Source organism: Sardina pilchardus, chromosome 6, assembly GCF_963854185.1.
Source record: "Sardina pilchardus chromosome 6, fSarPil1.1, whole genome shotgun sequence".
NCBI lineage: Eukaryota > Metazoa > Chordata > Actinopteri > Clupeiformes > Clupeidae > Sardina > Sardina pilchardus.
In genome coordinates, this window is record NC_084999.1 from 18,818,094 (window position 1) to 18,842,531 (window position 24,438).

General features: G+C 46.3%; 3 protein-coding genes across 5 annotated transcripts; 1 reads left to right on the forward strand and 2 right to left on the reverse strand.

Moving 5' to 3' along the window:
• The first annotated feature begins 5,940 nt into the window (after positions 1-5,940).
• Positions 5,941-14,634, forward strand: cthrc1b (collagen triple helix repeat containing 1b). Of its 2 annotated transcripts, XM_062538862.1 has the most exons (5): positions 5,941-6,170; positions 6,698-6,772; positions 10,191-10,409; positions 11,757-11,973; positions 14,193-14,634. In XM_062538862.1, exons 1-5 carry the CDS (start codon positions 6,048-6,050, stop codon positions 14,333-14,335), a joined length of 777 nt encoding a protein of 258 aa, XP_062394846.1. In that variant the 5' UTR covers positions 5,941-6,047; the 3' UTR covers positions 14,336-14,634. The 2 variants fall into 2 exon arrangements, with proteins under 2 accessions (XP_062394846.1, XP_062394847.1); XM_062538863.1 differs by lacking the exon at positions 6,698-6,772 and having other exon boundaries at positions 14,193-14,633.
• Positions 14,635-14,637: 3 nt separating this feature from the next.
• Positions 14,638-19,685, reverse strand: LOC134082852 (solute carrier family 25 member 32-like). The gene is made up of 7 exons (XM_062538861.1): positions 19,264-19,685; positions 18,663-18,813; positions 18,462-18,547; positions 17,602-17,756; positions 17,135-17,248; positions 16,790-16,935; positions 14,638-16,139 (listed from the first exon to the last, which is right to left on the reverse strand). Exons 1-7 carry the CDS (start codon positions 19,457-19,459, stop codon positions 16,013-16,015), a joined length of 975 nt encoding a protein of 324 aa, XP_062394845.1. The 5' UTR covers positions 19,460-19,685; the 3' UTR covers positions 14,638-16,012.
• Positions 19,686-19,869: 184 nt separating this feature from the next.
• Positions 19,870-22,289, reverse strand: LOC134082854 (uncharacterized). Of its 2 annotated transcripts, none has more exons than XM_062538865.1 (2): positions 22,012-22,289; positions 19,870-21,417 (listed from the first exon to the last, which is right to left on the reverse strand). In XM_062538865.1, exon 2 carries the CDS (start codon positions 21,415-21,417, stop codon positions 20,173-20,175), a length of 1,245 nt encoding a protein of 414 aa, XP_062394849.1. In that variant the 5' UTR covers positions 22,012-22,289; the 3' UTR covers positions 19,870-20,172. The 2 variants fall into 2 exon arrangements, with proteins under 2 accessions (XP_062394849.1, XP_062394848.1); XM_062538864.1 differs by having other exon boundaries at positions 21,978-22,289.
• Positions 22,290-24,438: the final 2,149 nt, after the last annotated feature.

The following is a 24,438-nucleotide window of genomic DNA, read 5'->3' on the forward strand; positions in this document are numbered from 1 at the left end:
GTGTCATTTGTAAATGTCCATTTTCAAATTAAAAAGCTGTTGCTTTTATATATTTACATTGTTTTATTGGATTCATCAATTAAGAATCACACATGTGATTTCAGGTATTGTGTGTGTGTGTGTGTGTGTGTGTGTGTGTGTGTGTGTGTGTGTGTGTGTGTGTGTGTGTGTGTGTGTGTGTGTGTGTGTGTGTGTGTAAATGAGATTAAATGGATGGAATGGGGTCCCTGTGTCTTTTCCAAAGCTGTTCCTGGAGGGAGAGGGCTAATATTCAATATGATCAAGATTCCAGGTATTGCCCCTGGACCCCCTATCAGTTAGGGGGGGGCAAAATCATCCTCTTTCATTGGGCCCTACATGTCTAGCGGCGTCCCTGCAGGGTACATATTCACGAGCCACTGGAGCCACTGTACATGGAACATGAGAGCACGAGATCAAACAACTCGCAGTAGGCCAATGGAGTGTCAACTTCAAATTCCAAGACCAACTCATGTCACATGTCGCCCACTTATCTGAGAAAGGCGAGCTTGAAAATTGTTAGAAATTGCTTTCCAAGAGGAGTCTTTCCGCAGGTAGGAAGTCAAACAGAATTGTAATGACGCACATTCACATGTTCCCAGCGAAATGGCAAAGCTCTCAGAAGGGTCGCTTTCATGCGTGTTGTTTGTAGCTCCTTCCGACGACTTACCGCTGGGTCAATGGATTCTGGCTTTGCGTTTGGCCCTTCAAAGTTCATGTAAAATGTGATTCAAGACAAATGAACATAGCAATAAATGTCGGCGTCGCTGTCATTGTGTCTTAGCCAACGCCCTGGTTGGGAAATCATTTGATAAATGAAATCACCTCAGTGTGAACGTGCGATTTTGAACAAGATGAAAATCCCCTCCGACTCTTTCCATAAAACCAGACCAACCAAAACGACCGTAACCAGTGTCAGATTATTTATTGTTTCTCCGCCATGTGATTTCACCCTCCATAATTGAAATGGCACAAGTAATGTTTTATTTAGCTCTTATTTTACAACGGACTTGTTCTTCACACAGCAGTTCATACAGGCGCCATGGAAACTAAAGAGCGCAATGGAAGAAAAACTATAATTTCCCGGGTACATTATTGCATGACAAAAGAGAGCACGGAGCAACTGCCGTGTAATTATCTCCCAGTATAATTACTCAAACAAGGTTTCAATTGGAGAGGTAGTATTGTTTTTAGGTAGATTATTATGGTTCATTTTGATTAAGTGTCTAATTAAATCCTGGTGCAATAAAATAAAAAGTCAGTTCTGTCACTAATTTATTCATTGCGCGGAGACATTTGTTGAAAGAGGCTTGTGTTTTTGGCAGTGGTCATGTAAGGTTTCTTACAAGAGCTTGCCGCTGGTGTCAAGGTTCTAGGGTGTGTTTGTCTATCTCATTCTTCATCTCTGTCCTCAACTATTTGTCTGTCTGTCCTTTAGTAGCAATGAGTGCCTTGACACAACACACCTTCCACTTAAAATGGATGCGTTACAGAAGGCTGTAATTATCAAGGTAATGGTGCTTAGAATGCATGAATCTGAATGTCATTTGCATAAATTGTCCTTGATTCAGCAAACATGCTCAACTGAGATAGAGAGGGAGAGAGAGCACAGAGAGAGAGAGAAATTGCTCTCAAACTTCGGACTGTGCTCACAGCACATGAATATTAACATTCTGACAAGGGGGAGAAGTTGGTTGGCGCCTTGAATCTAGATGTGACATTTAGCTCTGACGTGAAATCTACAACATAATAGACAGGCTAGCACTTCACCAAAGATCACCTGGACTTGACATTTTGACAAAGCCCATCCTGAGGATTAATGTAGTTACCACTCATAGAACAGCTTACTGCAGCAAAAAAAGTAGGTATGTGGAGCTTTAAGATCTTAAGTAGCACGGTCCTAAATGTGGCAAGTCTGGGTTGAAGCTCTGCCCAGCGTTAGTGCAGAGTCCGTCAGAGCTCCACTGTTCCCCTGTCACTCAAGGGCTGTCATGTAAAAAATATATATTGCATCATTAAATCCTCCATGATATATGCAACACTGCTGACTGGCTTGTTCTGAACGCTGTGAGATACTGCCAATAAACACAAAGAGACAAGAATTTAACTATTGATCATGAGTTCATTTGAGCTTCCTATATTAAATGTGAATGATGAGCTAGTCGATGGAGAGTGTGGTCTGGCTTGTGTGTAGCTCCAGTGCGCTGATGCATTGCAGTCATACTTGCCCAGAACCTGCTTGAAATTCCTGCAGTGGCCGTCGCGCAGCTGTCTGTCACAGGGGATGAGTTTTCCATCTGCTCCCGGAATATATGATAAAAAAAAGGGGGGGGGGCAGCATAGAAATTGGCTGCCTTTGATGACAGTGTGACACATGAAATGGCTTCTTTTGAATGACTCCCTGGGTGTTGTAACACCAAAGCCCTGATCTACGCTCATGCTCCCCCAATCACAGACGGAGCCTCGCCGGGGCTCCCGAGACGCACCGCCGGGGCCGGCGAAACACCTCCAGGTGCTGTGTTTGTGTTCGTTTGGAAGTCTGGAGCGGCAGACGCTCGGGAAAGCGCTGGTGAATGGTGGGAGCTAAATTAAATCAAAGCCTGTCAAGTGTTAATATGCATGAAGGTGCGCGCGGGTTGGGTCTGTGAAAGAATACTTAGTGGGTGTCGCAATAGCCTCCCCACTTCCCCTTCCATCCCTGAAAGAAGGATGCAGAGCAGTAGCCTGTCTGCGGCCCAGTCGGTATTGTGTTTGGGCTCTCCATGGCAATTAAGGGATATTCTCTCCTGAGACAGCATCTCACAGGCTGTCCTAGTTGTGCTGGAGTATATTTCTGAAGAGCTCAACAGAGAAGGGGGGAAAAAAGATCCAAGGGCCTTAGCAACAGCCATTTTCAGAAAACCGCACGACACCATTGCCCTCCAGTGTTTGTTTGTGTCGTCGGGCCGCCGCGAAAGTTATTACTTTGGTGTGGAGGAGGATTGGCGGAGCAGGCGCCTCGTAAGGTCAGGGGGAGTAATGAGCAGCGTGCCTTCTCATCAGCCCCCCTAAGTCCCGAAGGCTCTCCGTGGCGGAGAGAAGAAATGTGTTGTCAGCCGTCAGCGGCTGCCGCGCTGCCGGTAGAGACGCAGGCGGGCGGATAAGAAGAACGCGTCCATGTTTGTGCCGTTTAAAGCCACTATAAAACATGTTTCGCCTATCTAAGTCGCACAGCCCCCGCCCCGTGGTTCCACCTTTGTGTGAAGAGAACAATACAAAATGGTCAATAATATATCACACACTCTGCACCGCGCGCTCTCTCTCTGGCTCGCTCTCAGTCATGCCTCCGGATGGATGAGCCGCTCAAGAGAGAGGTCTGCTCCTCTGCATGTCTGCCGCTACCGCTGCTGCTGTGCTGTTGCTGCTGCTGCTGCTGCACCGGCCTGACAAGAGATCGGCTATGCCGCAATGCCATCTGCAGGCCGGCCGTGGAATCCAGGTCATCGCAAAAACACGGTGACCATCTGCAGAGAGCGAGGAACCCTGCCAGAGCAAGCATATAAAACCATTGTTTTAACACGGTAACAGATTTATTTCCGGAGCTGCGAGTACCATAAGGACATCCATAATACTGCATATCAGCTTGAACAGATCCTCTAAAAATGTAAGTCGACCATGTGGTCTGCTGCCAAGTTCACACATGTCTGTATAGCTGTAGCCAGGACGTGTGAAGAGTTAAAAGCACACATTTCGGATGATGGATGTGCCACGTTTGATGGATGCATTTAATGTGTTCTTCTGAAAGTTCAATTTACTGGAAACAAATGGCCATCGCCCTGGAAGCAAAATAATGGTGTCTGGATGACTTCAGGTGGAAGAGGAGCACTGTGTGTCTGTTGTCTTCACGCTCTTTTTTTTCCCCACGGGTTGGCAAAATGATTGAAATTGTTGCTCCACAAAGCATCCACCCACCTCCCTTGCCTCCGGCCTGTTGTCAGTACTGATGTACTCTGTCCCCCCAACATAAACAAATGTGTGTTTCAGTCCACACAGGCAGGCACAGCGGGACCGAGCCCCTCGAGCAAGCCCCGGGCGACTGGGACGAGCCTGCTGAAACCGGGCTCAAAGGAGCCGCACATCTGCCCGCTGGCTGGCCCCTGGAACAAGGGTGCGTCGGCAGACCAGACGGAACCCACGGAGCAGGAGGGAAAAGTTCAGGGAGGAAATTGGGAAGGGTGGGGGTGGCAGGGGTTCCATTTTCAAAATGGAAGTGTACAAGGCACAAAGGACTCTGCTGGGGTTAATTAGTCATTTGTAGTCAGTTACACCCCAAAACCTGTTTTTGTCTGCCCAATATAATGCAATTTGGCAAGTTGTGGGCAAAGCTATGCTATTGGCCTTTTATAAACTGATGGTAGCATTAATGTCTGTCCTCATTGACCAATATGCAGTACACAGTAGAATATAGGCCTGTATCAAAACCTCAACCAAAGCTGGTGTGTACTAATCACACAGAGTAAGAATTGTGCTGACACGAGACTAAGAGACCGTTGTCTAGTGAGATGGCGGTTTAATCCTGATGGCAAACATCGTGCGGTGCAGCATTATTGTAACCCCCTCACTTCCAATCATGCCAAGGCATCCACCATTTACAGTGGATGGAAAACATGGGCGCCGTGAGGAGAAAGGGCCCTTTCAGACGGACCTCTGGACCTCCGTGGAGAGAAACAAAGTTCCTTACAGTAAGCCAACGGCTCTCTCACTCCTCTTCCCCTCTGGCCCACGGCCAGGAGGAAACACGGGGGAGAGGAGAGATGGAGTGGGTGTGTGGGTAGAGGCTTATGTGTGTACGTGTGAGTGTGTGGGTGTGTGTGTGTGGGTGCGGATGTGTTTGTGTGTGTGCATGTGTCTGTGTGTATGTGTGTGTGTGTGTGTGTGTGTGTGTGTGCTGTGCGCGCGCATGTGTGTCTTTCTCTCTGTGTGTGTGTGTGTGTGTGTGTGCGCGTGGGTATGTAAGGGTGTGTGTGTGTGTGCGTGTACACACTGAATGGTGGGTTTGTTTGAGCACTCTTTGGATTGGGGAAATTCAGGTCGCCATGTAAACCCAGCCAGGATTTGCAGTAGGTGTTGGTTCTGCATAACTGGCGTTGGGGGCCTAATGGGAGCGATAGATAAATAGCACACATATATATGCAGGGTATTACAATACCAGCCCCTTGTGTAAGGCCTAATGAAATGCTCGCTAGTCCTAGCTTGCTTGTCAGGAACCAATTACACCCTGCTGTTAGACCCATTTGCTCCTGTTCTTGTGGCTACCTCACTTGCACTGTTGCACTGGAGAGTTAGCCTGGGAGGGTTTCTTTTCCATAGTTAATTTCCTTATAGCAAATACAGACAGGCTGTGTAAAACTCCTACAAGAGCTGATATACACAGCCCAAGGTCCCGAAAGTATATAAAGTAAATCATAATTGCATGCAGCTGTCTGTCACAGCCTGCACAGTCATAAATGAGTCATAATATTTAGACTCAGACTTAGTGGAGTTTTTTTATTCCTTCATTTCAACTGTCACAACTGTGGTATGGCTTGACTGTCAATTAGAAAAGATTGCATAAATGATTATTCACTATATGCATCATAGTATAGATTTTCTGACCACGGAAGATGCTAAGGCCTCCTCTTTGTGAGGCACAAATAGACTTTTCACATCTGTGCACGCATATCACCCAGTCTAACTTCATGAAAGGAAAAACAATGCCCTCTCTGTAATATGACAGGCAGCATTAAAAGAAAACGTGTTTTCAAAAGAAAATAATTTGCATGCAGACGGACGGACTATTAGTATTCCGATAAGAACAATCAAAATTCCAACTGTGAGATTACCCATGAAGTTAGAAAAAAAGGTTGTGCAGCCCATTTCTTTAGACAAACTCTGCTCCTCGGGGGGAGTTGAAGGCGCAGAGGACCTTCGTTTTTAGTCTCTCCTTTCATTTCTGCTCTGCCTCTACTCTCCGAAAAGCGGCTCTTCTGTTACAGTGTACCTTTTGGATAATGAATATGGTGTCTCCAACGACGCGACTATTGATTTTCTCCTGGTTAATCTTTCCTCTTTATGAAGCTGAGAAAATGAGACATCGAGGACTCCGTCAGAAGGATGCGGAATACATCGAAAAAGTAAGCGCCACATTACACGTAGAGAATCTCATAAAGCTATTTCGATATTGCACTCAAGGGCAGCGGTATTGATCCGATTCCATGCAAGGTTATGACGCCCAACTTGTTATGTATTGGCCCAGGAATAGATAGTTAGACTTTGAAGTCAGATAACAATTTTTGGAGGGTTGCTGAGAGAAAAGGATATCTTTGTTTTATGAAGAAACTGGTACTGTCGCAATTTCCAATGTTGCCACTTGTTGCATGAACGACTTTGGTCTCGATTTGAACTTTTCTGATCCTTTCTCTTCTAATCGTTCAGCTGACGTACAGCAAACCTAACGGCTAGAAACAGATGTCTCTCCATCAGACTCGTTAGAAAGACGAGAGACTAATTCTTCCTCTCATTTAAATTCAATTTAGTTGGAGAGCTTAGAAGTGTAAGAATGACAAATAACTTTTCATACCCATAGTGATAGGCTACATATGATTGATATAACAGACGTTAGACCAAGCAGATCATTCATACTTATTGTTTGTCATCCTAGTGCACTGACGGCGACTCAGACAAAAAGAACTGCACCAGACAATCAGATGAAGCCCAAACTACCCACTATAAGATGGTAACATTTTGACCTCCACCTCTATAGTTCACAGTGTCAGTGAAAATGGAGTTGCACGCAGCAGTCTTCTTTTCCCAGCCGCGAATATCAATTCTTTTTTTTTCTGTCTGTAGGGCTAATACTGTAAGTTTGCATGATGTAGTTAGTGCCCAGTGGAATTGTGCCTGTTAAAGTAGTTCTCTCATGCAGACAGAAATCCAACACACACACACACAGACACACACACACACACACACACACACACACACACACACACACACACACACACACACACACACACACACACACACACACACACACACACACACACACACACACACACACACACACCAATGTTGGAACAGTGTCCATTCCAGGAATGCACGGTTAAAGCACACCCCAGCTGTCTGTGAACTACTCTTTAAAGACCAACTCTTTCCTCCTCCGTTCTATTGCTTTCCCCTCTCGTCCCTTGAAGTGGCTGCCAGACACAAATCTAATAATACATTTCCTCCTAGTTCATTCCTCTCCTGCCTTCACTGCACTCGGCCCCCCTCTCATGCATTATTTCCTGGCTGGCTCACTCTTGCTGAAGGACTTGTGCCATGCTTTGGCTTTTTTTGTATTTGTCCCGCATTTCGGCTTCTTTATGGGAGATGGGGGCATGTGAAGAAAAGAGCTTTGGTTCACCAAAAAAGCCAGTGCTTTTAGGCTGTGTGAATGGAGCCCCAGTCACAGAGATCTGATGGTCTATAGATCATCTATATAAGTGCCAAGATGCCATTGACCATTTGGGTGAAGATCAGACTCAAGCCACTCTGCTGATCAGTGTCTGTGGTTTTAAAAGAGCGGCTCTCTCCATTTTGTGTGGTGCCGCTTTTGTGAAAAGTGGAACCAGAAATCAAAAAGACAACAAAACAGATGCTTTCTTTTTTCAGAATGAAAAAGAAATACATTACCAATGCCTCTCCAAACAATTCATAAGATAACAAAGAGATTGACACAACCCGATTTCAAATGAACATTTCTGGGTAAACTGCACCAGTTTACAATGGATCCCTTTATCTTACTGGCACATAAACCTAAGTAATCACAACCCAGATAAAATGGTTGGTCAGTCATGGAGAATAACAATTTCTTGCTGATTCCTTAGAAAATATGAATCTCTTTACGCTGTCGATGATTCATGATTCTGCCACTGGAATATTAAATTGCATTTCACTTTCCCACAATAATTTTTTTTTTTACAATTTAGGGCACACTCTCCTACGAGTAATCAATTAATCTGGTGCTCTTGGTGATGCGTGCGATGGGTAATTACTACACAACCGAGCTCAATATTTCATCGCCGGTCCCCAGATAGCATTTAGGCCCGGGACAGTCACACAGCCCAGGAGGAGCCCATAAAGCAGAACCCCTTTTGTGTTATGTGCGTTTTCATGCTTCATTTTCAAAGACACTCATGCATGCGGCCCTCGACAAATAAAAGGGAGAGAGAAGGGCTGCGCCATTCTAAGCAAGCCCACCGTCTATTTGCTTAATAAATATCAATACATTTCACCTGATGGCTGGCGCGCCCTTGATGTGGGAACAATCTATTGCCTATTTAAGGACCCTTACTGCTGTGTCTGTGCCTGCAGCAGACTGATGAGGGAGTGTATTACTCAACTAGCAAGAGTCCGCATTGGCCCCAGACAGCAGCCTTTTCTAAGTGGCCAGGGCAGACACTCTGTAACCACAAGCTCTCGTTTGCCTCGGCAAATGAAATTCAGTCGGTGAATAAAGGCAAGCGCGTGGCATTCACATTCATGTCTGGCTCACCTCTGAGTGTCTATTGTCTCGATGTGCGCCGTGCCCCGTGAATAACTGGCAGGTCTGCTGTTATCTGCAAGACATTGGCTGGCGGGTTTAAAATAGCACCCACCACCCGCCTCTCTCACCCCCCACCCCCCTCTCTCACCCCCAACCCTCAACGTGACTACTGTGTCCACAAAGAAAGTCATCCAAACACTCCTCCAAATGATCAGCTGGGCACATACTTTGTGTGGGCATCTTGAAAAGACATCACGCCATGACTCACCCTTCCTCTCTCTTCTCTGCTCTCTCTCCCTCCCTCCTTCAGCCATTCAGATTACAGTGAATATATCCAGCCATCTCCCTGCTGCTTGCCAAGTCCGTGGCTTTTATATAAACTCCCACCAAAAGGCTGCAGGGGTTGTGTCATTTGGGATCAGTTAATAATATTCCCCACAAATATAACTCTGTGTAATATTTTTCAAAGATCCGGTAGGAGAATGCGGTTTGTGTTTGTTTTGAAGGTTATCTACTCTACAGCAACATATCAGTAAAATTGCCAATAGTTGCCTAGTCAGCCATCATAGCTAAGGTGACCTATGCCCTCAACCTGCCTGACATTTCCAATAGCAAATAGGTCAAGATGTGCTCGGCTGACGTGGTCTATGTGTTGTCCATCTGATGCATATTGACTGGCCTGATGATTTGTCGTAGTGTGAAGAAAATGGCCAGTGGCTATTGGCCAGCCTCCTAGAGAAGTCTTAACGTTGATTAGCATGGGGTATTTGCGTGGAATGTCATCCCCTGATCCTCCAACAGCTCGTGTTTGTTGAGGTGAGGTCCGGTCACGTCCCTCCGTAGACCATCTGTCTTCCCTTAGCCAACGTGACATATGACAGTTTCACTCTTAAACATTTCATCAAGAGGGAGCCATCTGACTCTGGCTGCGGCCGCGTAGCTGCACAGATGGGTTTCTTTCGGCTCTTTTCCCCTCTCACAACACCGTCTGTGGGTGGTGCTGCGTCTCCGGCGGAGCAGACTGTCTGTGTTGGAGTCGGCCTGCGCGGGAGTCAACATCTGTCTAAACAGCGGCCGGGCTGAGATAATGAATCACTGGCTGAGGCCCGAGCTACTGGGCCCAGCACAGATGAATGATTTAGCCTGCACCCGTCCCTCCCTCACTCCCTCCCCCTCTCTCTCTCTCCCTCTCTCTTTCTCTCTCTCTCTCTCTCTCTCTCTCTCACACCCAACCCCTCGCTCTTTCCCTCTCTGCAAGGGAGCGGATGAAATATTTGAGCTCAGTATGGCGCCTCGGTGTTTGATCAATACTGAAATGTTGCAGTGCAGCATTCGGCAAGGGAATTTGTCCTCACATTTCATGCGTGAACACAGCGACTGCAAGGGAGGTTTTTTTCCCCCCCGTCTGTCGGTTGGAATGAAAAGAGAGCAAGAAATGTACCATATTGAGGCCCATCAGGAAACTGTTTTGTCTAAATACTCTGCGTTTTGCATGTCTTATGACAGCTAAGTACTCAGAGTCGAGGGAAATCGACTCGTTTCCCCAGTTGCAGTACTCCATGCCATTAAGCCTCATTACACTAATCAAGCTGAGATCCGCGCCTCTCTCTTTTCCGTTTCCTTGCAGTATTCCGGCTGTGTCCAAGGACCTGCGGGCATGCCAGGCCGAGAGGGGAATCCAGGTGTGAACGGCATTCCTGGAACACCAGGCGTGCCGGGCCGCGATGGGGCAAAGGGCGAGAAGGGCGAGTGTGTGAGCGAAATCTTCGAGGAGCCCTGGAAGCCCAACTACAAGCAGTGCGCGTGGAATTCCCTCAACTATGGCATTGACCTCGGCAAAATCGCAGTGAGTGTCTGGGAACTGAGCTTGAGACTTAAGTCAAAAGCACTTACAGCACTGACATCATAATAATGATAACTAGAACAAAAAAGAAAGTCCAAGGCCACTGCAGGCTGGAGCCAATTCATTTCAAAGAAACAACCTCTTTCAATACCTGCCTGACACCCGCGTTCTCCAGCTATAGCATTCTGTCCACTAACAATCAGAACAGCATGAGGTCAACGTTTCTTTTTTCATGTTTTCATGTAAAATGGAAAGCCATAGAAGCGTTCCGATTGCTTGGCTAAGTACTTGGATAATGACAGTTATAGGCACCTTTGGTGGCCCTATTAAAAGCACAAAAGTAACCCAGAGGCCACAATCAACCCCTCAGCCCCTTCATCCTCTCTGCCCTATGTCCACAAGTGTAAGTGGTGGTGCTTATGGGAGGTACAGTGCCTTGGTATTTTCAAAACTCCAGTTCTCTAGTTGCTAGATATAGTTGCCTTGGCCATCGTGGCTTTTTTTAGAATGGTTTTACATTTGAAAATGTTCAGGGCTCCAAACTGCACAAGTGTACCAATGCTGTATTACTAGGATTTCAAGGACTTTTGGTATGAGAAGGTTCCCTCAACTGAATGCAACAAAAATAATTTCTGTTGCAATTAGTTTTGGGTTGGGTGAAATTGTATCACAGATTGCCTAGACTATATTGCACATGATCATTCGATGTGATGAAAGTCTGGGAATTGTTATTTTAATCACGTCTCGTCAGCCTTAAGTCCCAAAGTCCTTATCAGCTATTCCAAACAAATCAGTATTCAGTTACCTGCTGTTGTATACTGAACTGTAAGAGGAAATCTGGTCCAAGCATGACAACATCTCATACACATGATCAGAAGTAGGTTAAAGTATCCATATGCAAGTCAAAGACTTAAGGGGCCCATCACATTGCACAAGGCATGCGCTGCGCTCACCGCTAGGTTGCTCTTGGTTGAGGTAACGTTCTAACGATTTTTGTCGTGGTTACCACTGAGCTCCGCGCAAAAGACCATTGACTTAAAGCCTGCAGCGGTTCAAGGTCCAAGTTTCAACTTTCGCGCAAGAGCGCTGGCAAAATGCCGCCGGCGCTGCGCTATACTGAGTGCGGCGGCAGACCAGTTCATGCGCGCTCAAACCATTGAGAGTAATGGGTTTCCTAGCGTAGGATGCCGTGTGCAATGTGACGGGGCCTTTTATGATACACCTTCTCTAGTCAGTCCAGTGTTCTAGTCACCTCTGCAGTAGAAAGCCAGAAGGCCGTGTCAGTCCTCCTCCCGCTCCGCTCGACTAAACCCAGCGGCTCTGCGCTTGTGTCCCTCGTCCCCGCCGCAGGAGTGCACGTTCACCAAGCTGCGCACGGACAGCGCCCTGCGCGTGCTCTTCAGCGGCTCCCTGCGGCTCAAGTGCAAGTCGGCCTGCTGCCAGCGCTGGTACTTCACCTTCAACGGGGCCGAGTGCGCGGGCCCGCTGCCCATCGAGTCCATCATCTACCTGGACCAGGGCAGCCCCGAGTTCAACTCCACCATCAACATTCACCGGACAACCGCAGGTACGCAAGACTCCCACACATATAGTACACACGTTTTCATCACTGTGGCCTGACCAGCCAGACCCACATCAAGATGTAGGGTCTGGGAACTCACCGTAGGCAGGGCTCAATCGGAGGGGTGGGATAAACAGTTGTCTTTCAAATTCCCTCTCCATGCAATAGGATAACACTAAACGAATCATCTTCTTGTAGCAGGATGCGTAACCAAGTAGCAGGATGTGTAACCGTCGCAACTTCTGGTTGCATGTCAGTCACCATTATGTTAAGCCCGCCCACCAACTCTATACACGATGTGATTGGTCGGGTGATTCTGCCAAAGCCCAGCTCCCAAGCTCTACGGAGAGTTGCTAGACTGACCCGGGCAGCAAATTCGATTTGCTGCTGCTAGGGGCATCTAGATTTCTAGGCTAGCATAGGTAGGGTTCAGACCAAAGATTCCTGACAAGACGAGACAAGCCGCGACGTTCTAAAACCTTGCAACTGTGACTAAAGATGTTAAAGGTATACTATGCAGGATTGGCGATTTCATCGCCGGTTTCGCTTTCATTTTCGCTCGTTCTATGCTTGCATATTTCTCTGCAGAGCTTCCCCTACAGCTTTAGCGTGTATATTTGACAAAACTCCTCAATCGGTCAGTCTGCCGTGCCTTTTCATGAGACTTCCTGGAGTAGAGCATGGGTGCGTGCCCGGTGTCTCCTAAAGTTGCAAGTGTGGTTTTACCGCTACAGACCACTAGAGCGGCCAAAAAAAACACTGTTCGACCGGTAATGACCCATTTAATCATATATAACAGTATGGAACGAATTGATTAACTGAAAAACGTTGCATAGTATACCTTTAAAATGCTCGGTCTCGTCGTGTCGTGAATATTTGGTGTGAATTGGGCTTTAAGAACTTAGTGGAACCTACAGCAAGACCCAACACGACGGCACCAGAGTTACATAGACTCAATCAGAGGGAAGTTTTGCTTTGTTTAGGTAGATATGGAAGACCTGCCATCTTGAAACTGCAGTGTCACTGTAACTCTCTGAAACTTCCCTAGCTTTAATTTGGTAATTTGAGGTACCACAAGCTGAACCAGCCAGAGTTGGAGGAACCACAGGGACTAGATTAGAGAGTGCTTGCTCAGGTCTGGAAATCTGGCAGAGAACAGAATTATGAATTACTGCTTTCCAAACACGTAAAAGTATGGAAATAGGGTGAACGTCCTGAAAATGTCTGGACATTTTGCTCTTAGTAATACATACTTAAAAAGTTGACAATGAGCTGGTCGAAACCTCAAAGGTCAAAATCACAACAGTCCTCAATGCTGCTTTGTAACTCTCAGTGAAACTTTCCTAACCTCATCTTTGTAGCTCAGTGTATCTACAGACAATCTATCACAACTGTACCAGGCAGAGAACCCAAGAGTGAGAATTTGGGCTAGATTGGAGAAGGAAATTGTTGTGTTTAGGTAAATGTATAAACAAGAGGCATAGACAGATTTGGTCATTCATCGAGGTCTCCTGAACACTTCATGATGTGTAGCCTCTTTTGACCTGTAAGTAACTTGAAAATGATCAGTTACAAAATAAGCACTCACACAGCAACTGAGACCCTAACTATCTCACAAAGCCATCCAAGGTTAAGAAATCAACTTCAGATGTTTTTATAAACTAAGAAATGAATGTGTAATTACATTCAAATTACCAAGTCAGCTCTGATAGATTGTCAGTCCTACTCGACTTGATTTCTCATCGCACAAACTATAAATACTCAAATACAAGGTCTGTGCTCAAAATTCATCACCACGCTCAAAATAGAGACTTAAATGTGTGTGGGTGAGTGTGGGTGTGCACAATGCACATCATTTTAGAGTACACGCACGGCTGGGAATATCTGTAGCCCCAAAGTATTCATCATGGAAGAGAGGGAAATGTCATGACTGAACTATAATCAGAGACAATGCAGCCACTTTGTGAGCTTAGCGGTTCCTCTCTTTGGCCTAAGGAGGCCTGTCCTCTCACCACATTAGGCCACCCGCTTGATCATCGAGTCCTCTGGGCACGGTGGGAGCATTCCAAAACAATGGAGGCATCTAAACAGCTAAACAGATGGGGTTCTGAACTGTGTGTGTGTGTGTAGGGAGGGAGGGGAGTTGGTCAGATCAAGCATGCTTTGACTACAAAGTGACCTCTATGTCCTTGTTTTGGGGTTTGGGGTGGTCCGTGGACGGGCAGTTGAAGGACTGTGCGAGGGGGTCCGCTCCGGCCTGGTTGATGTCGCCATATGGGTGGGCACCTGCGGCGACTATCCCCGTGGCGATGCCTCTACAGGATGGAACTCCGTTTCCAGGGTGGTCATCGAGGAACTGCCAAAATAAACTACCCTTTTTCCACGTTTTTTTACAATGTGAGAGACCAAATCAAGCCCTATGTGTGTGTGTGTAGAAGTTACTTCTACATAAGGAACGGTTGGTCAGGTACCAAATATTAATGACAGAATAACACTGCTGTTATGACAACTGTAAACATTTTGCCAGGTTTTATCAATTGTGTGACGAGTCAGAGATGACTTATAAACACAGTAAACTTCTACTGTGAAAGTTCCTTATTGCATAATTGGGCTATGTTACTATTCTTGACTTTTATACACTTCTGTTAATAAAACAATTTTTATAAAACCAAAATTTGGTGTTCACAGCCTCTGTGGTCATGCATTTGCCTTTTTTTTCGTACAGAGTTCAGAGACTGAGATGATTTCAAGACTGATTCCAAGTATATAAAGCTGCTAATTTAGGTGGTCGTTTCAACTGTTTACAGTCTGCATTTCAAGGCTTTTTAAATTGTTTATATTTCCTTCCACTGCACATCAGGGCACAATTAAGGCCAACACCCACTGGCAACGTCTGACGCGCGCCAAGTGGCACCAAAGCTTTAGAACTCCATTACTTTTAACGGAGCGAATCCCACTGGCGGCGTCTGACTCGCCTCCGCAGCAACGTTTGGACAACCGTTCACTCTCTTGTGTGTCAAATCAATAGACGCCAATGCCGTCGCCACTGGGCGTTGGTCTTTATTCCACTTCAAGTTTGAGGTGCACAGTACAATGGTCAATGCTGTGGTGCATGCAAAAAACTGGCATGTTGCTTCCATGTAAACGTCTTTCATATGCCTCAAGCATGAACTATACCAGAGGGTGTTGTCTGGCAGACGGCAAACTAGAGATGTAGTGGTTTCAGTAGTCTTATTTAATATAGCAGAACTCCTTTTCGGAATCTGTGTTTTTCTCAGTGCATTCCACTTTTTCGGAGCCACTTGCCAGATATGCCAAGAAATATTAATATTACACTGGTAGCCATGTCCATACATTTTTAATATGACACGAAATGATTTTCGGTTGCCGAAAAATCCATTAGGCGCCCCGGCGAAACAGCTGCCTTGCGCCGTTGCTTTGATATGTCACCATGCTGCCCCCTGTTAGCTAGTCACATAAGATCATCAGTTCCTCCTGTCAGGGCTGCAGACACAGCATGCACTGACACCGCAACCCACTCACCCCCTCTCTCACACACACACACACTCACGCACACACACAAAACACACACAACCATGCTCACACAGACAGACACACACACACACACACAGGCTGACACAGAGACTTTCTATGCATCTGTCCAACCTACTGTACAGACACGTTGTGCGTGTTAAGAGCGGCCCAGTTTTGCTTGTCCGTTGTTCGCCGCTGGACATCCGTAGACCTGCCCCCAGTCTTATTTTAGCGCAGTGTGATTTGGGTTATATATGTCAGCCGTTTTGTTCGCCGTCTCCAAACTCCTACGGGATCTCTGTGAGCTACACGCACAACAAACACACACGCTGACTGGCTGCCCGTCAGAGCCACCTCACACGTCCTGTCCAGGGGCACAGTGGCACAGCTTCAGTGGTTCCCCAGCGCCACGCTGGGGAGGGAGAGGGGGGGGGAGGGAGGGGGTCAGGACCAGCTGGGCCTCCGGACAATTCCGTGCCACTGCCACCGCCACCGCCATGCCAAACACGGCTCACTGCTTCGTGCCCAGGAGGAAGCGCGAAACGTTCTCGTACACCACGAAGGTGATGCAGCAGGCAGGCGTGACGCGGATCAGGTTGGCCACCATCCCTTTGTAGAAGCCGACCGGCCCTTCGTTTCTGCAGGGAAAGGATAAAATAGGGTGTTCATGGGCAACCGGGAAGTGGGAGAGAACTCCTACTTTTGATGGGCAACATCACTCCTGAACGTCTGTAAAATTTGGAACATTTCTTCACTTTTAAGTGAGAGTGCTTTGAAGACTCCCGGGAGAATGTTTTGACGTCACTCAACATAGTGAAAGATGAAAAATGTACTTGTCCCATGCACAAACAAGTCACTTCATTGTCCATACGGTTTACTCATAAGCAGAGGTGACCGTGATATTAAACAGTAGTTCTCAATTCACTTTTGTGCAAGTACTTTACCAGTTTGTTGTCAAGTGAACACTCTCAACTTATAAGTGGGAAGTTCTGAAATGGTAACTTTGCCAGTTGTATGAACGCACCAAGAAGCATTGAATTGTGAGATGTTATATGTATGAGACTGTGATGTGAACATCAAATGCTGCTGTCTTTTTTTTATGGAATGTATTGACGTGTGAAGAAGAATATTCTTATAGGACAATAAAGACTCTATCTCTTGAATTGACCCTGTTTTTTCACCCCTCAAAACCAGATCAGTTAAGTTCAAAATGGCCAAGGTCATGTGGGGAAATAGATGTAGGTGTACACCGAGTCATTCAGCAGTTAAATATTTGCCCCAAACTTACCTCCAGGTCCTCCTGACGACATCGATCATCCCGTGGTATTTGTTGTGCTGGTCTTGTAAACGAGCTCGGACTACCTGATACGGGTATGTCGTGGCAACTGCAAATATTTTGGATAGCGCTGCCATGGCAATGTATTCCAGTGGATCCTGACAGGCCGAGGAGAGAAGGGTGGTGAGCGAGGCTCAGTCTTAGTCACTACTTTATTTTATACGGCTCCCATCTGGGCGCTACTCAGATATAAAACCAGACTATGGCATGTTTATACATGAGATGTGAGTCTCTTGCCAGACATCATTACTGTGTGGACAACAAAGAGGTCTGGGCTGCCTGGCTCCTGTTACTCACCAATTTTGCGTCAGATGTCTTATTTCTGTACTTGTTGTAATCCCTCTTTAGCTCTTCATAGGCCATAAACTGAAATGCACCATGGGATGTACCGAACAGCCCTGGTACAAATCCCTGAGGATCGGTAAGAAGACTTTGTATTAGTACAGCCAGTAAAGAAATACAAGCTTTCAAGTGAGCAAATACTACTCTAGCCAACATTCTGACAATTTGACCAACGAGACGTGATCCTCTTCAAAGACCTGAACCCCTTTTCTTTAGGTGCACACTTCTGTGAGTACTTCAGTGGTACAATACACCTCCTAGTGGTGATCTAACACATTTCACCAGGTCACCCAGCTTATGCAATCCCCCTACAACATTACCTAATGTTGGGGTGCAGGCAAAACACAGTCATTTTGGATCACGAGTACTAAGTACATTACAGTATTTTCAAACATAATCATGTATGTGAGGTGACCGCCTACCCTGTACAGCCCAGGAATTCCCTCATGCTTGTAGATTTTGACGAGCGCGTCCACCATGCCCTTGTACTGCTTTCTGCTGCGATCGGCGCTGTACTGAAGAACTAGTTGGGTCTTTGTGACCCAGATAGGGTTGGTTAAGCACAGCGTCAACATACCTTGAAGGAAAGCATTTTGGGGAAAATGTTCACCAATGATTAATGGAGACCCTAAAGAAAAGTCCTTGGTGGTTGTCAAAAAATGGAGATGACAAAATCATCCTCACTGAACCTTCTGTCTAATAGAATATCTTTAATAGTGTGAACATTAATGAATGTAGGGCCCTCACTGACAAGCCCGACCATTGTTCATTAAATAGACTCTAATAGAAAGCACTTTCAAACCGTGTGTGGACTGCTTTAAAAGACAGCGGGGACTGTTCACTCAGGATGTCTATGAAGTGAGTTCAAATTGAATAGACTTCATTACTGCCACATGATGAAGTAGATAAGGTAGACATTGAACCATAAAGGCTTTCAAACAAATTAACCTCATTATAATCAATTTGGCCTGATTCAAGAAGACACATGCCCTCACTTACAGGCATACTAAGCTATTTTCTGTTAAGCACAGTATTTTCAATAAGACAATAATACTTAGAGATACAATAGTGTGAAAATCAGTACTAAGAGGAATGGATACGTGTATCTACATAAACAGAAACATTTACTACAGAAAGTAAAGTGTTGGTTGAATAGGCAGCTGTCATGTAATATATGCCCTGTCTCTGCAGAACTATGTTTAGAGACTAAAAGATAAGACACATCACATTTCACAAGGCACCACAGCTGTGTCCATGGAATCCAGACTTGAGCGGTACTGACCTGCCTGCGCTGCAGAGAGCATGTGTTCTGTGGCACTCAGCTCGCTCTCGCGACCTTCTTTGGCGTACGCTTTGATTGCGTTGTAACTGAAAGACAAACCGTATTTCTTAAGAGGCTGGCAAACAAGCCACTGCAACTGCAAAAGGGAAGGATCACGTGTAACGTTTCTTTGCTTATCAGAACTTAAAAGAAAATACATACAAGAAGAAGTACAGGCCCCACGACGCGCCGGCTCCCCAGATGTTGGGTGTCACGCCTTGGTAGAGACCACGGAGACCCTCCTGATGCCAGACACTCTTCATGCAGCTCACTATGCCATTGTATTTAGGCCTTACCTGAAGGCCATCACTTACTGCAAAAGCGATGAACACACAATCAACAAACAGTAAACAAAAGTCATAAGCAAAAGTCCTATCCTTCTCTATTTTACAACCTGAATGGGGTGCTTTGGAACATAAGGCCCCCAACCCCAACGTGGTCGGTTGTTGACACATGGTAAACCAACTCTTTTCCGAAGAACGTTATATTGTGTAGACAAAACAAACAGTGACAGGAGTAACCTGATGACATCCCATGCTAAACATTTCGACAGTCACGCATTTAAGCAAACAGATGAGTTATCAAATTGGCTAGCTATCTGCCAACATGTTTCATGTGCAACGTGAACGTCTCACAAGATCTATCATAGTCCCTGTCGTCTTGCAACGCTACACCTTACGCAATGCTATTGACTTATTTCGGTTTAGATAACAGTAATAAGTTAGTAATCGTGCTGACCAGCTGCAAGAGGTTATGATCTTACCTGCGAATCTTATCTTGACCAGATCAAGAGGATGAAGTATCATGGTTGACACGACTCCCCCACTTAATCCAGCTACCAGGTTTTCGACTTTTACATGGCTCAGAAGACGCAGAAAAGATTCTGTAACTGTGGCCGACCTCCCATTTTCGGGAGAGATCGGAAGGGCTGTGGTGCCCTGACTTGAGGCAGGGCTCATGGCTTTCAATTACCAAATGCTAAAGGTTACTACCGAAACCTTAAAACCACCTGCGTAATGCAATAACGTTAGCTTATGTAAAGAATAATATAAAACTCTATATCGTGGCATAGCCTCGAGACACTCCCGTGTACATGAAACTATTTTCTGGTACCCACGTTTCTTGTTTCATGACCTTAAGTGTTTTTCCATAGGCAGCAGAGTTAGCTAGCTGTCTTCAACGCCGAATGCATATGGGATGCAACATGACGTCAGGAGACGCCCCCACAAGCATGTCCGGGGTCACAGGCTCGTGGTATATGTCATAATAAAAGTCTTAAACCATGAATTTGTCCGTGCCAACTATCAGCACAGAACTGACACGCATTTGATATTAGAGTGTTCAAAGACATTAATTAGGAAACTTGTAGTTCATATTAAATTGACAGATATTTATATTCCACAAACCAAATGTACAGGTCACAATCTGAACTTACAAGGCAGAAGAAACATTAAACATGGAACATATGCAAATATGTGGCATAGATATTTTGGATTTTATGTGATATAAAGTCCTTGCAAAGGCAAAAAAATGATGGACAGGCTGCAGTTGATTTTCCCTTATATCAACATCTCCCATTGATCATAAGGCTACAACAAGCTCTCAACAGAACAGAGGCCCTTAGAAGTTTCCCACAGTCTGACACTGTCCACTGTCCCACAGTCTGAGACTACTACTGCATGTTCAGCAATGCTCCAAGGGGAGGCCCTCCATACGGGTGTGGGAATGGCAGTGGCACCCCGACAGCTATTGGGTCCGGCTCCATGGGCACCTTGCCCTGCTGCTGCATCTGGAAGTAGCTGCAGAGCAGCGAGCGCACCTGCTCCGCGTTTGGGTCGTCCATGTAGGCGGGCGAGGGCGCCGAGGGCTGGGGGCACTCGGGGTGCCGCACCTCGTCCAGCCACTCGTCGCGGAACGGGTCGCCGTGCATCTCGCACACGTTGTGCAGCACGCAGCAGGCCAGCGCCATCATGGGCACCAGCTCCAGGTGGGTCTCGCTGCGCCGGTGGGTGCACTGCCAGCGCGCCCGCAGCCTCCGGAAGGCGTGCTCCACCACGGCCCGGCAGCTGTCCAGGCGCCCGTTGAAGTGCAGCTGCGGCGGCGTGAGCTGCGGCGAGGAGGCCGGGTAGTTCTTGACGAGCCAGTTGTGCAGCGGGTAGCCCTCGTCTCCCAGCAGCAGGTAGCCCACCGGCTGGCCCATGAGCAGCAGGGGCGGCTGCGGCGAGAGCCCGCCGTCGCGCGCCATGATCCACAGCTCCGAGCTCTGCAGGATGGTGGAGTCCTCGGTGCCGCCGGGGAAGCCCACGCACACGTCCCAGAAGCAGCCCTGCGCGTTCACCACGCCCTGCATGACCACGGCGTGGCCGCCGGCCCGCGTGGTGCGGCTCCAGCAGTCGCGGGCGTGCGCCGGCGGCGAGCGCACGGGGATGTGCAGCGTGTCGATGACGCCCACGCAGTGCGGGAAGCCCCACTTCATGTGGAAGGCGCGCGCGTTCTCCGCCAGCTCCTGCACGCCCGGGTGGTGCATGTAGAGCGGCTTGAGGAGCATGATGATGGCGTCGCACACCTCGCGCACGCACTGGCTGAGGGTGGAGATGCTCTCGCCGAACAGCTCGGCCAGCAGGCTGTAGTCCATGTTGGTGGCCAGCCGGATGAGGGCCACGGCCACGCGCTTCTCCAGCGGCAGGGTGAGCTTGCTGGAGCTGGTGAGGAGGCTGGTCTGGGGGAACTGGGGCTTGAGCGTGTTGCAGAGCAGGTAGAAGGTGTCTTTGCTCACGTGGAACCTCTGGAGCCACTCCTGAGGCCCGAACTCGGCCAGGACCACTCTCTCCCACCAGTCGGAGCTGCTGGAGACATTGGAGAGCTCACTGCATGGGCTGTGCGACGAGGAGACGTGGGAGAGTGAAAGTGGAGTCATCTGACAAAAGAGAAATAGAAAAAGGATACATCATCATGACATGGACAGGCTCAAAAACTTGGCAAGTTTCCTGAGGGACCAATACAGTTTAACCGGATGTTGAAATGAAATGTCAATTTCGAGACAGATATCAGCAGTAATGTGATACTAGTCCTTACGATAGCTTCAATAAGCAATAAGAATTTAGTACAGTATGCCGTTCAGTTCATTTTCACATCCTCAATGAGATAGCCTACTGTATAATTGTTGATAGCCACTCGTAATACTCAATAGTTATCTTACAAGCCAATACTGAGTAAAATCGGTATAAATAATTAGAATGAAAATGACTTGTTACAATAATGTTAAAGTAAATGGCATTTTATTAAGGCTAGGCTTTCCTATCCTAAAGGCTACGTGACGTGATCCAAACACAACAATAAGTGAGATTTTCCAAAGGCTATCATGGCAGTTTTGAGATGATACATTGCAAAGCCCTTTAGATTGCAAACGGATAATGGAACACCACATAGCCCACTTCTAATGTCTAGTAGGCAGTCTAGACGGTTAAACAATCATACCATTTGCATCCGCTCGTATTTGTGGTAGAGGTACCTTCGATGTCTGATTTGTTTATGGATTGCTGTGCGTCTTTCCAGGATAGAATTATTTATCACTTCTTTACGTCTCTTGATGGTAAACATCAACCTCGTCTTTAACCTAGCGAGCGCCTCCTCCTTGTCCTTGTCCCTATCCTTGTCCATTATCTTTAAAACTTGCTCGATTCTTTAAAGTCTGGCCAAACCGACTTAAACTTATAAACTACTAGCAAGCTGCTCGGCTACTAAAATCGCTGGGCGCGTTCATCCTTGACGTGAGCTACGGCGTTTATATTTTCCTGCCAAAATAAAAGTCTCGGTTTCATGTTATTTTTACGACTTCAACGAACTGGTGCCACCTATCGAGCAAAAAAAGTAATGCCATCTTATCCAAGGGCGTGTTGACGCAGGGTGACGCTGTTGACGCCTTTTCTCGTCTCCCCTTAGGCCTTTTGCAAAGTAGCCTAATCATCATATCAGTAGGCCTAATTAATTAAGCATTAGTCATGAGGTGAGTGATCAAGAGATCATCTGCAAATTGATGGCAATCATTTGATCCCATTTCTCCCTCATTTGACTTCATAAAACCATACAGCCAAGTAGGCCTACACAGAAACAAAACAGAATGCTTTCAGTTAGTTCTTACATTACATTTACCAAACAGTGTCTGTTGCAAATAGCCTACTGTAGGCTAACTTTGTGTATTTGTCTATCATATGTGGAGTCCTGCAGCCATGATTGTGACAGAGAAGCCTCTTATCTGATCAGAGCTGATTCAGAGGGTGCACACAACATGTACGTAAGGTACGTCAAACAAATTGATGAGAAAATGGGCTTCACAAGAAGGGAATGGTATTTTCTAACTTCCAGGTGAAACTTCCAGTGAAACGCATGCACTCATGCTACATCCATGGTCAATTGCGAAGAGGCAGGCAGGTATTGGAACCCTGTAGGGTGCCAGGTTCTCAACCTCTTTTGGCAGGTGACCCTATTTTGAGGTCACAAAACCTTGACGACCCCAATCATTCACAACATCCTGAGAGTACAGAGTATTGAACACGCTAAGAAAATGCAGTACACCCAGGGTGGCACTATGGCACTGATAAATTCAAGGGTGGCATAAGAAAAAACATACAGATGAACATAAATGGGCTGAAGATGTTAAATGAGCATAAATATATTAGTGAAACCATGCCATATAAATATAAATATAAATATATTAGTAATACCACTCATGCACAGAAGAACAAAGAAGGATAAAGACCATACTGTCTCATCAAATTTATTTGTATTTGATTAAAATGCAAATCCAAATAAGTAACCATATCAAAATTAATTATCTAAATGGTCTATCACTGGGTTATGTGTGAAGAGAAACTCCCCCATGGGGGTATTCTATTCTATTCTATTCTATTCTATTCTATTCTATTCTAATGAAGATATGAAGAAAAAAATACTGTAATGGCTGGTTATGCCCACCTGGCGGCGCTCTACTGACAATGCATGTACAAGTTTAGTTGTATCCTAAAGGTTGACTCCACTTGTGTAGGGTACAGAGGAACAATACAATTGCATGCTTAAATGCCCCCCATACATTTAACATGTGTGTGTATGTGTGTGTGTATGTGTGTGTGTGTGTGTGTGTGTGTGTGTGTGTGTGTGTGTGTGTGTGTGTGTGTGTGTGTGTGTGTGTGTGTGTGTGTCACGTGTGTGTGTGTGTGTGTGTGTGTGTGCGTGCACGTGCGCTGTGCTGTGTGTGTCCTGTATAAAAAGAATCTGTATTTGGCAACACTATTTCCTCCAAAATGGTCATGCCAATGAAGAGTACTGAGTTGGATTGGGTTGAATTGAGAGAGAGAGAGAGAGAGAGAGAGAGAGAGAGAGAGAAAGAGAGAGAGAGAGAGAGAGAGGGAGAGAGGGAGGGAGGGAGAGAGAGAGCACTTCAGTGATGGCTTGCCTCGTTTGTTGAAATGAAATGTCTGCTAACCTACACCCTCAGCCATCGTGACGGGGCTGACCCGAGCCACGGCTGCAGTCAAGTGCCTCTCACTTCCACAGGGTGACCTTGTGCATGTGAATGCCTTCATGCTCTTCTCATATAGAACTGAGTAAAGAACTGTAATGCTGCTTTTGAATGGTATGTCTTTGACAAGGTCATGAAGGTTAGAACACCAACGCAGTCTTCTTTTACTTTCTTTATTTTCTGTTACTTTGATCAGTTACCATTCAAACATGTGTGATTCAAGTTTGTGTGTGGTCTGCAAAGATCAAATAAAGCAATAATCAGTGACAATACAAAGTCACTGCTTTATCACAGCTAGCTTGCTGCCTGAATGATACATAACCAGGTATGCTACTGTACATGTTTAAACCTTAATTGTACTTAAGTATACTTGGCTTATACTGACAAGTATACAGGAAGGTGTAAGTATAGAGCCTATAC

Coding starts and splice junctions, on each gene's coding strand:
- LOC134082852 (XM_062538861.1), bottom strand. CDS start 19,459: ATGAGCCCTGCCTCAAGTCAGGGCACCACAGCCCTTCCGATCTCTCCC. Junction 18,548..18,662: donor TGGGGCCTGTACTTCTTCTT/GTATGTATTTTC, acceptor TTTGTCTTTCAG/TTACAACGCAATCAAAGCGT. Junction 17,249..17,601: donor GAATTCCTGGGCTGTACAGG/GTAGGCGGTCAC, acceptor ACCGATCCTCAG/GGATTTGTACCAGGGCTGTT.
- cthrc1b (XM_062538862.1), top strand. CDS start 6,048: ATGAATATGGTGTCTCCAACGACGCGACTATTGATTTTCTCCTGGTTA. Junction 6,773..10,190: donor AAACTACCCACTATAAGATG/GTAACATTTTGA, acceptor GTTTCCTTGCAG/TATTCCGGCTGTGTCCAAGG. Junction 11,974..14,192: donor CATTCACCGGACAACCGCAG/GTACGCAAGACT, acceptor GTGGACGGGCAG/TTGAAGGACTGTGCGAGGGG.
- LOC134082854 (XM_062538864.1), bottom strand. CDS start 22,160: ATGGACAAGGATAGGGACAAGGACAAGGAGGAGGCGCTCGCTAGGTTA. Junction 21,418..21,977: donor AATACGAGCGGATGCAAATG/GTATGATTGTTT, acceptor CTCTTTTGTCAG/ATGACTCCACTTTCACTCTC.